At 44.4% G+C, this 12,687-nt stretch overlaps 1 protein-coding gene across 3 annotated transcripts in view; it reads left to right on the top strand.

Annotated features, from left to right (window-relative positions):
• The window catches only part of dock8 (dedicator of cytokinesis 8), a 50,984-nt gene that overhangs the window by 33,045 nt on the left and 5,252 nt on the right, over positions 1–12,687 (top strand). For all 3 annotated transcript variants that reach the window (XM_047591583.1, XM_047591582.1, XM_047591584.1), the window contains 15 exons: positions 66–192; positions 674–761; positions 1,149–1,245; positions 2,968–3,102; positions 3,349–3,501; positions 5,858–6,016; positions 6,113–6,213; positions 7,674–7,866; positions 8,485–8,628; positions 8,862–8,993; positions 9,328–9,462; positions 9,774–9,863; positions 10,737–10,973; positions 11,062–11,205; positions 12,304–12,410. In XM_047591583.1, the coding sequence (XP_047447539.1) occupies positions 66–192; positions 674–761; positions 1,149–1,245; positions 2,968–3,102; positions 3,349–3,501; positions 5,858–6,016; positions 6,113–6,213; positions 7,674–7,866; positions 8,485–8,628; positions 8,862–8,993; positions 9,328–9,462; positions 9,774–9,863; positions 10,737–10,973; positions 11,062–11,205; positions 12,304–12,410 (2,042 nt within the window). The remainder of the gene's footprint in view (positions 1–65; positions 193–673; positions 762–1,148; positions 1,246–2,967; positions 3,103–3,348; positions 3,502–5,857; positions 6,017–6,112; positions 6,214–7,673; positions 7,867–8,484; positions 8,629–8,861; positions 8,994–9,327; positions 9,463–9,773; positions 9,864–10,736; positions 10,974–11,061; positions 11,206–12,303; positions 12,411–12,687) is intronic.

Below are 12,687 nucleotides of genomic sequence, written 5' to 3'. Positions count from 1 at the left end.
GTATTTACGGCGTTGCTCATGAAGTCTGTTGAGTCTGGTGATTATGTGTTTACTTGTGTCTGTAGGGTAAGCAGAGCAGTGACAAAGTGAGCACCCAGGCCTTGCAGAAATCCCAGCAGGCAAAGCTGCAGCTGGAGCAAGCCCTGCTGAGAGGAATGGGAGCCCGCGGGGAAATGATGAAACGAGTTGGAGGTAATGTAGTATTTCCCAGCGCTTTAAGGAATTTAGCTCGGAATAGCTTTTCTGTCACGTTTAAACCTCCCATATTTCAAACTTCTGCGCATGAACTACCTCCAAACGCCAGTGAGCAGTCAAATTTACAAAATCTTATCAGTGCTTTGTAAATGTGCGGTCAGCAAGTCACGGGGAGAAGCAATTTGGGGTTATGCAGTCCGTGCCCCTGTATTCTTCTTGTGATAATCAGTTAGTTTCGTACAGAAAACTGTATATAATACAGTGTATAAAAGAACATATTGTTCACATCTTTTTAGCTGCACTTTCTCACATCAGCCATCAGTTTTTTTTCCTCAATTTGTAAAAAGAAATATTCGTTTTATCACAACTCGTAAAGTGCCACATGGATTTCAGTGATACAATTTAGTTCAGTATCTGTAATAAATGTGTAAAATGTTTTTTGATTAAATTGAAATGATTGTTTTTAAATCCCCGACAGGAACGGATAAGACCATTGGTCAGAGGGAGAACCTTCGCTGGAGGAAAGATCTCACTCAGTGGAGACAGACCAATGACAAACAGGATAAGTGAGTTCTTTTGTTACTCTGTGACATGTTTATGTCAGGTGTCTTGCTCTGGGCCTTACTCAAAGGTTTGGTGTAGTGACATTACTGATGAGGTTATCACTTCAGTTTTATAAACATGAAAGTCCCTCTCTGGGCTACTAGACATGGCAACGCAGCAACCTGAATGAAAGAAGGCCAGGTCCTTATGTTGAATCGTTTTTAAGTGAAATGAGTTCGGTGATTGGTAGTTACAGGTGATTATACACTAATGAAACCATAATTGTCATTACTCAGTTCTGCCAATAGAACTTCCTAAATCGTTTACACTGTAATTTTTATTTATTTATGTACTTACTTTGTGGTTCATTTGTCTCTAATCTTTGTCTCACTTTCTTCATTTCTCATCAGGACCAAAGCAGAGTTGGATCAGGAGGCTGTGATCAGTGGGAACTTAACCACAGAGACAAGCCTGATAGTGCTGGACCTGCTGGAGACCATCGTACAGGTCAGAAAACACCATTAATTTCCTGGAAGCGTTGCTATATTTTATTTGGCACTGTATTGTCTAAGCTATAATGTAGGACTTGTCTGTACAAAGGAACGTCCATCATCTTCAAGCCCTTGCCAAATGAGTTCCAACCGTCCTGACTAAGCGAATCAGTGCCAGGAAAATCGCTGTATGCTCTAATTTGAAATCTGTTGTGCGTGGCAACATTCTGTCTTTGGCGCGCCAATAGCAATGCATTTTATGTCAGCTGGCAATGATTGTTTGCCAGAGCTAAAGAAGGGAGTGATAGAGCAGCCTTTAGATACTAGAATTATGGTAGACCTTTGCGTCTGGAGATAAAAGTTATGAATGTAACCCAGGTACCATGAATTTACTGTCACTCAGGGAGAGCATAAGTTCATAATTGTTGTAAAATTGTACAAATTCCGTGCCATTCAGATGAAAGATTACAAAATTTTACAATTTAAAAATATATATCATATATTATGTATTATGGCACAGTAGCTCTGTGGTTAGTACTGACGGCTCCCAGCGAGAAGGCTTGGGTTTGAGTCCGGCTCGGGCCTTTTTTGGTGGGGTGCATGTTCTCCCTGTGTCTGTGTGGGTTTTCTCTGGATACTCCAGTTTCCTCTCACCTCCAAAGACATGCTCATTACGTTAATTGGTGATTTTAAATTGGCCCTAGGTGTGAGTGTGAATGGTTGTTCGTCTCTGTGTTAGCCCTGCGATAGACTGGCAACCTGTCAAGGGTGTAAACCCCCATAACCCTAGCGAGGATAAGTGATGGCAGAAAATGACGTGAGATTATGTATTATGTTCCAGCTACAAAGGTAACTAGAAGTCAACAAGGAATTGCCTCTCATTAGCATGTGCTAATAAAAATATGTTAATGTGCTTGCATAATAAAGGTCTTGTTTGGGGAATGAACCCTGCTCATCTTTCTTTGGATTAGTTTAAAAGTACCAAGAAAAAAACATGTTTTCAGTGAATGACAAGAAGGTTGGTGTAAAAACAATGGTCACAGTGGTTCACCAACGTTAAATGAATAGAACACCAACGTCATGTACCGTACAGACATGCATTCATTATTACACAGAATCAGATGTTACAATCCCTTGTGCCGGGATCCTAGGCAAAACACATTAACCCAGCCCAAGCTTAGTCCAACCAAAACCAACCAGCAGGCTAGCAGTCACCTAACAGCTAGCAACCAACAAGAAGACACCAGCTAACTAGCCTAGCCAACGGCAGTAGGCAGCATGTGCCACATCTCCTGATGTTTCATTAAGTTAGGCCCACGATACCTCAAGAAGGCTTAACAGTGAGTACCGGTGTCCTGGAGTCACCCCCCTCCATGAGGCCACTGCACAGCAGCTTGACTTTCAACCGCGAGAGATTAGTTTACCCCTTTTTATTGCAGTTCAACAAAATACACAATTGTGTCGGTCGGGTTGGGAGCTACCTCTCTCCCTGGGAGGGAAGAGGTGGGATGAGGATGCAGACCCTGGTTCGGGTGGGGGATGAGGGTCGTTGAGGGTGAGTGGGTGAATAAGGATGCAGACCCAGGTCCGTGTTTCAACATGTTTCAGTGTTAGCTTGAAACAGCGCTACTTGTTATGTGCATCTACTTTTACATTCATCTGCTTTCTCATTGTTCCACCAGGGCTTGTAATTTGTCTCAACATGATTTGTTCATTTGTCCTTGTGTCTCCCGTCCAGGCGGTGCCGTTGGCCGACTGTAAGGACAGCGTTGTTGGCGGGGTGCTGAAGGTGTTACTCCACTCTCTCACCTGCAACCAGAGCACCACTTTCCTCTCTCACACCTTCAGCACGCTCAGAGCGCTTGTCGTCAAGGTAATTTCATTGTGATGTATGTGCGTGCGTGTATGTGTGTTTAGTTTTGCTTTGGGAAAAAACGCAGGGGGGGGTTGGTGTGTGGGTTGATGTGTTTACATGAACGCTATCTGTGTCTAAATTAAATGTTCTTATTTGTTTGTGTGGGTGGCAAACCGCTGATACAAGCCAGAATTATTCTTGTATATGTGTGTGGGGTTGCGTGCGCGTCTGATGTTGTTTGTACGCGTGTGATTTTGTGTGCAGTTTGGAGACCTGTTGTTTGAGGAGGAGGCGGAGCAGTGTGCAGACCTGTGCCAGAAGGTACTTCAGTACTGCAGCAGTCCCGTTGATGAGAACAGAAGCCAGGCCTGCGCCACCCTCTATCTCATCATGAGATACAGCTACAGTAACGCCAGTGTAAGCACACAAATACACACACACACACACACACACAGTGGCAGAACATGTAATCAATTGCAATGGTTGATCCTGTTTATGTGTTCCAGCCGGTTGTAAGGATGCACACTAGCCCAGAAACACACTGACGAAGCAAATGTCAGGATCGTGTTATCTTCCCATCAGATAAAACCTTATCTAACATCTAAGCTTGCGGGAGAAATTGCATTTAGATCAGATTAAATTTAATTTAAGTGCACATGAAAGTTCAGAATTGCATATGACACACAGAAGCAGGGAGTCGCACAGATCTTATCCCATCTTCCCCACTCTTCCTCTCCCGCTCCGCTTTAATGTCTTTTCCATGTCTATTTTGAGCCCGCTGCCGAAAGTTTCTTCTGAAGGATGTGCCTCTAAGTAGAGAGCAGAGAGATATGTCACTGTCTGCCTCCCAATGTTCCTGCCCCTCTTTAACTAATGACAGCCACCCTGTATGTGTGTGTGTGAGTGTGTGTGTGTGAGTGAGTGTAGAGTGAATGTGTGAGCATTTTAGTACATATGTGAGTGTAAGTATTTGCGCCTGAAGGGCTGAGAATGGGAGAATGTGAAAGGGCCGGAAAGGAGGAAATCATGATGGAGACAGAGGTAAAGCAGTGATAGAAGGAAATTGAAAGAGATTGAGAAAAGACAGATCTGAAGGAAGGGAAGTATAGGACAGAGTATCTTCTTTCATCCTCTGTACTGGTTCGATCGCTGCTGCTATTGCAGTCGATATTTCCTGTGTTTACAGTCTGTGCGCTTTAATGAAAGTCAGACACCAGTCTGTGGAGCACATTTACACACACACACACACACACACACACACACACACACACACACACACACACACACACACACACACACACACACTCACTCACACACACACACACACAGTATCTCCAATCCAAGGAGAGTATTTCCCCTCTGCGTGTCCCAGCGCATGTTTGTTTATATGATGTATACAGAGGGAGCCGTGATCTGAATTAGCGCCGCAGCCGAATGACTCACCAGTCCAGAACTTACTCTCTGCTTCTTCCTTTGTTTATGTTTTCATCCCCTTATCCGCCCTCGCCTTGCTCTCCGTCTCTCACACACTCTTTTGTCCTCCCTCCGTCGTTGACTTTAATTTTAGATTGTGGTAATAAAAACGAAGAAGAGGAAGGAAGCGAAACAGAAATACCGATCAGCTTTTCCCCTCAAAATGGGACACAACACTAAAAGCAGATACATGTGCTTAAAAGTTGTCCAGTTGTGGAACAGTTGGAGGGAAAGCTGGGGGTTAAGTGTCACGGATGAGAAATAATAGTGGAAGGAAAGGCAAAGAGGGTTATGTGTTGACTTAAGCTATCATTTAGGCTAGTTTTCAGCACACACACACACACACACATATGCACACACTCGGTTAGAGGGCAGTGATGGGTGGTTAGGCTCTGGCTCTATGCTCAGTTGAACAGAATGGGGCCGTAGAGATGATCCATGGGTGATTATGTCTCAGCTAATGGGAGATCATTTCCCGCTTAGCTGGTCATGCCGGAGATAGATGGGACTTCACACGTACACACGGGCACATTCTCTGTCGCACACACACACATGGAAGATTGGGGGGGTGGTTGTTAGACCTGTTTTTCTGGGACAGGTAGTGTGAAGGATGGAGAGACGAGGGGACCGGGCACAAAAAAAAAAAAAAAATGAGGAGCGTAAACAAGAAAACAGCTTGACGTGGGGATTTTTATACCGACAAAAATGTGACAAATTATTAAAATGGGCATGGCACAAGCAAAGCGCTGCCGAAGGGAGAAAATATCGCATGACGTGAAATCTCGTTTTAAAGTTTAGATTGTTTTTTTTTGTCGGGGAGAATCAAGCCTAGGGTAAAAAATCCACAGTTTAATTATCAGTGAACCTCTGCTTAGATTAGATTTGTTAAGATTTATTGGTGTTGTTATGGCGAGAAACTGTTTGTCAGTTGCATTAGTTGTAAAAGGAAAGCTAATAATAATAATATTTGCATGGTATATCTGTTGCCTACACCATCGGCATGTTAGACCAGAAGAATAACAGTTAATTAGTGCATTGAATGACAATTAGAGCAATTAAAAGGCAACTTTTCTGTCAGAAGCAAGCAATATTTTGCATACGTACAGCATTTATCTGTTGTGTATTAGGATCCCTTGTTGAGTCATTGAATACTTCTTTTCTGCTGATTGCGGGGAAAACTTTTTAGTTTTAATAATGTGGTCTGTGGAAACTTGCATTTGCATGAAACGGATATCACAAATTTTATTCGATAATGCGCTCTGGAAAAAGAAGTTCACATTGCGACCCCCTTCTTCATCAGAACTTCTCGAGAGTGAAGATGCAGGTCACCATGTCCTTGGCCTCGCTGGTGGGGAAGTCATCAGACTTCCAGGAGGAATACTTGAGACGCTCGCTCCGCACAATCCTGGCCTACGCAGAGGAAGACACCGAGATGCAGAACACTCAGCTGCCCTCACAGGTATGAACTAGTAACATGCGGTGTAATTACTCATCTTGCTGCGTTGCTGGCAGTGATACATCCATCCGTGTCGTTGGTGTGTGTCTCCAACTCCAGGTGGACGAACTTCTTAGAAACCTCAACAGCATTCTGTCCGACACGGTGAAGATGAGGGAGTTTCAGGAAGATCCCGAGATGCTCATGGACCTCATGTACAGGTGAGAAAATGCCTGTCTTCTTGTTCATGTCCTTTTTTTGTCATCCCTCACGCTCTTTTTTTTTCATTCCCACCACTCAGCGGCTTCTCCCTACGTTTCGCTCCTGGTTCCTATTTCTCTGTGGTCTGCGCTGTTTTGCCTCTATTTGCTGCCCTCACTATGGAAACCATGTGGTAGCAGTTTAGTCTTCTGATCTGGCTTTGTGTATATGCAAATGCAAACAGTGTGTGTGCACAAGTGTGTGTGTGTGTGTGGGAGAGAACATTAAGGGGAAACACTGAGACAAAGAGAGCATACATGTGCTGCTGTTGATTTAGGCACTTTACCTCAACATGCTTCGCTGTCACCTACATGTATCATTTATCATAAACCTTTCTGTTTGGGCTTTGGTCCCAGTCACCGGCTAAGTGTCTGACAGCTGTACCGATTGACCTGTTAACTTTACACACTTAACTACGCTCACCCGCGCATTTACCTCCGAGCTCCCAAAACACACACGGGTCATGGCGGCGCGAGACATTTGGTCTCCAGATGCTTCAGCTCATTTGTACGTACGGTGCGGTGACTCACCTGCTTTAGAAAATAATAATAGTGAAAGTAGCTCAGAGTTGTTATTCCTTTTCCTGTTAGCCCGGTGATTACCCATTCATCTCAGAAACGGGAAATCATGTTCCACATTTCTTCTTGCCCATAAAACAAATTAATCCACTCATTTGTCCGATGCCGCTGCACACATTCTCGTCACGTTCTCTTTTTGGATATTTTTAGTCCGTATTTAGACAGATTTTCAAGGATATTAATGGACCTACTTTTATGTGCGGTTTTACCTATCGTTATTAAATATACATTGATCAGGCATAACATTATGACCATCTTCCAACTATTATAGGTCTCACTTGTGCCTCCAGTACAGTAATGACTCATCAGAGAATGGACATTGGTCTTCCGAGGGTGTCCTGTGGTGTCTGGTAACAGGATGTTGTTAGTTGGGGCCTTTGGGTCCTATGGGTTGAGGGGAGGTTCCTCTGTGGATTAGGGTTATTTCAGTGCATCCCACAGGTACTCAGTCAGTTTGGGATTGAGGGAATTTGGAGGCCAGGTCCTTGTGCTGTTTTTCAATTATTATTATCATTATTTTAATTGTTCCTAAACCATTTTTGTGTGTGTGCCATCAAGGAGTATCATTGCTATAGGGTGGGGGTGCCTGCTCTGGGTGGGTGGTTCATGTCTACGTAACATCCACATGAATGCCAGGTCCAAAAGTTTCCCAGCAGAGCCTTGAATTGTCACAGGGTGGTCACAGAATGTGATTTACTTCTCCTGTCAGTGGTTTTAATATTGTGGCTGATCGTTATATATGGATGCAGTCGCGCCAAAATATACTGAACACAAGTTCAGGTTAAATAAAAGGAAAAGGAGAGACAGTAGAGTAACCATCATTTTTCTTTTCCACTATCCAGGATAGCAAAGGGCTACCAGACGTCTCCTGACCTCCGTCTGACCTGGCTGCAAAACATGGCAGAGAAGCACAACAACAGGAAGTGTTTCACTGAGTCGGCTATGTGCCTGGTCCACGCGGCTGCCCTGGTGGCAGAGTACCTCAGCATGCTGGAGGATCACAAGTACCTGCCCGTTGGCAGCGTCACCTTCCAGGTAGACAGCACAAATGCAGACGGGCGTGCATAAACGGGAAGGAGCGAGTAATACACATTTGTTTATTAGCACAGAAACCGACAAACGAAAGCGACAATTACCGCAACACAAAATAACAAAATCACCGTTTGTGTGTGTTATGGCTGGTTATGGTTGCTTTGTTGAATGGAGGCAAGCCTTCCTCTGCAGACCACGCCACATCGCACATCTCCCCGTGGATCACTTCTATATTTGGTTGCGGGTGTCCAGAGGGGGGAGCTGTGCTCTCAGAACGTCAACATATAAACACGGTCCCTGTGGCATCTCTGCCTAACACAACGCCTTTGAAGATGAAGGGGAGAAAAAGGCAAATGTGCTCCTGTGGGAACATGTGAACAGCCCGTTTCCCTGAAGTGGAAACAAACAGTAACAAAGATGATGGCGCTATTGGGGAACTGTGTCACACACGAGTCCTCAGTGCTGCTCAGGTACAGGACACTCTAACCTGCAGCGGCGCATTGATTGCGAAGGTCATCAAAGTTCCATTTCCCACTATAGGACATCTCATTTTAAACCATGTGATTGATTATTTGATTAAGAGGGGTAGCTGATTGATTAGCGTACCGATTTTCTCCTCAGAACATCTCCCCCAACGTGCTGGAGGAGTCTGCAGTGTCAGATGACATCCTGTCCCCGGACGAGGACGGAGTGTGCTCTGGACGTTACTTCACAGAGAGCGGCCTGGTGGGACTGCTTGAGCAGGCTGCTGAGCTCTTCAGCAATGTGAGACAAGCTGATGTTTATTCTTAGGATTAACACAGAAACCTGTAGCTGTGTCCCAAATCCCTACTGCATACTAATTCTCATCAAGTTTGAAAGTCGTTTTATTGCATTACCCTGCAACTTGATGGCTAATGCTAGAAGTAATCAGCCTTAGAGTATATATAGAGGCTGTGCAAGACTCTCTATGTGCTCTGTATACACTAACCAGCAGTAATGGCTGCCTGTCTCATTAGGGTGGTCTCTATGAGGCAGTGAATGAGGTCTACAAGATCATCATACCGATCCTGGAGGCACATAGAGATTTCAGAAAACTGGCATCCACTCACGACAAACTCCAGAGAGCCTTTGATAACATCATTCAGAAGGTAAGAAGTAAATTGCATTGGAGGGTCTGCTTCATTTATTTAAATAAAATTAAAGTAAGAGTGAGAAAGAGCTTGAGATACTGCGGAGAAAGATTTTTTTGCAGAGTGGGAAGCAATTTAAAACATAATCTTTAAATGTCCTAATGTAGCATTAGAAATAATGTAATATAAGGTCAGTGTTATATATATATATATATATACTTTTTTCCTCACAAAATGCCAGATTTTAAATTTCTTTTCTCAGTGAAGACCCCATAAAAGTTTATTAGTATAATCTACAGGCATCCCACTAATTAGAGTGGAATATAAAATCTTCTTTTTGTTTCCCCTTCAGGGCCACAAGAGGATGTTTGGCACCTATTTCCGGGTGGGTTTTTATGGGGCCAAGTTTGGCGACCTGGATGAACGGGAATTCATTTACAAGGAGCCTGGGATCACGCATCTGCCTGAGATATCACACAGGCTGGAGGTAACGTAGAGGAGACTGTGTGTATGTGCGCGTACTGTGTAAGTGTGTATTGTGGATTAATTTGAGGTGGAGTAAAATGGGAAGATGGAGTGGTGGAATCTGAAAATGACCGAGAGACTGTGAGTGACTGAGCGCACGATTGCATGAATCCTTTTTTAAGCTCAAATAGAGGAATAATGCCACAGACGATGCAGTAAATCAGTGAACTGGTTGTTGAGTTTGCTGCATTTCACGCATGCTTTTAAATTTGATTCTCATTTGAATAGCATCCCAAGTTTTGATCTTGATGAAACAATTTCTCCTATTTCTAGAACTTCTATGGTCAGTGTTTTGGAGAGGACACATTGGTGATGATCAAGGACTCTACACCAGTGGACAGGAAACAGCTCAACCCCAATAAGGTAGTGATGTCACACCACTGATTGGTTTATTTTCTATCATAGATTTAGGTTATTTTTTATCAAACAACTAGTGTCTAGTGTAAGTAACGTGGTATCTTGAACACCGATCAGGCATAACATTATGACCAAGAGAAGTAAACAACACTGACCATCTTCTGGCAATTCAATGTTCTGCTGGGAAAATTTTGGACCTGGCTGTTACTTAGACATGCACCCCCACCACATAGCAATGACACCAGCCTGACACAGGCATGCACACAGAAACGGTTTACAAACAACTGAAAAAAAAAACATCAAAAGCAGCACAAAGTGTTGACCTGACCTCCAAATTCGCCAGATACCAAATTGATCAAGTATCTGTGGGATGCACCAGAACAAGCCTGACCCAAAGAGACCCATCCCCTCAACCCATAGGACCCAAAGGCGCCCACTTTATAGATACTGTCTGTTACCAGACACCACAGGACACCCTCAGGAGGCCCATGTCCATTCTCTGATGAGTCACTGTTCTGGAGGCACGAGGGAGACCTAGACAATATTAGGAAGGTGGTCATAATGTTATGCCTGATCGGTGTATAGTGTAGGTTATATAGTATCCTCTATACAGATACAGTTTAATTTACTGTTTCCAGATGTAGACATAATATATATAGAACATGAAGACTTCATGTTGAAAAAATCCACATGTACCCCATTGAAAATGTATTTTGGTCTGCCTTATTGCATATAGTGAAAGGACGAGTGAACAAATGTGTGTGCACAAGCCACACAGCCATAAATAAAAAAAAAACTAATAATGAACTGAAAGCTGAAAGATTTATTTTTTTTTTTTTTAACTTGTTACACGTTCAAATAAACCCCCCCTTCTTCCAGGCGTATATCCAGATCACATACGTGGAGCCCTTCTTTGATGACTACGAGATGAAAGACCGGCTGACGAACTTCGAGAAGAACTTCAACCTGCGTCGCTTCATGTACACCACGCCGTTCACCAAGAGCGGGCGGCCGCGGGGCGAGCTCAACGAGCAGTACAAGAGGAAGACCATCCTCACCACCATGCACGCCTTCCCCTACGTCAAGACCCGCATCAACGTCATCCAGAAAGAGGAGGCAAGTGTGGAGTAGAGCTCACAGGGTTCCATTTTTCACCCGATGAATAAAGTCAATTTGGAAAATAATCCTTCTCTTTTGCCACCAGTTTGACCTCACCCCTATCGAGGTGGCCATAGAGGACATGCAGAAGAAGACTAGAGAGCTAGCAGTCGCCACGCACAGAGAACAACCTGACGCAAAGATGCTGCAAATGGTGCTACAAGGCTCTGTGGGAGCCACTGTTAACCAGGTAATGAGCGATGCCGATTCTATTTTTGTGAATGAAGGCTGAAAGGATCATTAACTTCACATCCAACCAAAACGAAGGCCCCTCTACTAAAACAGTACTTTGCATTGCAGCCCTTTTTATCGCCTGGCTGTTCTGTGCTAATGTGTCGGCGAAAATCAGACAATGATTTACCTCTATTTATATTATCACATTTACAGTTTCCATTGTAGTCGCAGAGTGCAGGTGGGAGACATGACAGTGATCACACATCAAAGCCTTCACCCTGTCCACAACCCTAATCCTTCCTTTGCTTTTCTCCTGATTTAGTTAAAACATCAATTCATGGCCCCTCTTCCTTTCATGTCTCGGCTGCACGGCGTGCTGAACCGGAGGTCTCTTTGATCTGATAGCTTCCAGGTCCTGCCAGCGTGGTGAATGTTGGAGTAATGACGAGGCTAGCTATAGCGCCCCCGCTCCCTCCCCCCATGCTTTATCTTACCAGCGTCTAATCTGACAGGTCCCTCGCTCCGACCTGATGGTTGTATACATAACGCTAATGCTCAGCAGCTCCGTAAACATATAACTCTCGGCTGTAATCAGCATAGGAGGCTGCTTTTCTGCGTGTGGGTCCTCAGCCCGAGCCGAGGACCGAGGCCCTGGCCTGATGCGTTTACGATGCTAATCAGAGCTGTTTAACCGTGCCTGTCGTGATGCAGGCGCTGCGCAAGCTGTGGTTTTATGATGAATATAAGTTAGGATAACAAGACCCTATATTGGGCAAATGGGAGCCAAATGGTGGGTGTATGCGGGGTTAGCAGCGACATTAGCAATGCAAGAGGCTAATCATGGCTCCTGCTCTGATTTGATCTCTTCCTCATGTTCTCGTTCAGCGTCTTGGCCCTCAGCTGCATCAGGCATTCAGTTAGCAAGTCATTTCCCCCTGCCTGAATGAGGGCCATTCTCATCTCTCCTTTGTTCACATGCTCCCAAACACTTCCTCCCTTTCCTCTTTCCTTCCTCCGCTCTGTTTTTCTTTCCCTTTCTTCTTCTCCTCCCTAACTCTGCCTCTTTGTTCTTGTCCCTTTTCCTCCTCTCTCCGCCCTCTCCGCCCCAACGCAGGGCCCATTGGAGGTGGCCCAGGTCTTCCTGAATGAGATCCCGGCGGACCCGAAGCTCTACCGTCACCACAATAAACTACGCCTGTGTTTCAAAGAGTTTATAATGAGGTAAGATACGATCAAAGAATCACCACCTAGTGACACACACTTGCACCGCAGTCATGCAAAGATTATGGAGGAGAAACTTCCACGGCGAGCAGAAAAAAAACGCAAAGTTCACCAGCTAGTTTACTTTCTTTTTACTGTTTCCAGTGGATGGCACTGGCTCAGTAGGTGGCAGAACAACGGAACAATACCTCAAAGAGATTTTCTGAATAGCAATAGCAGTATCTTTAGGCTTTAAGCAGTAAAAGTGTTCTCCAATACACTCTAAAGTGTGTATCCA

The sequence above is a fragment of the Mugil cephalus genome, chromosome 8 (genome assembly GCF_022458985.1).
Source record: "Mugil cephalus isolate CIBA_MC_2020 chromosome 8, CIBA_Mcephalus_1.1, whole genome shotgun sequence".
Taxonomy (NCBI): Eukaryota; Metazoa; Chordata; class Actinopteri; order Mugiliformes; family Mugilidae; genus Mugil; species Mugil cephalus.
Note: the sequence above shows the minus strand (reverse complement) of the source record. Positions and strands in the feature narration are given on the sequence as shown.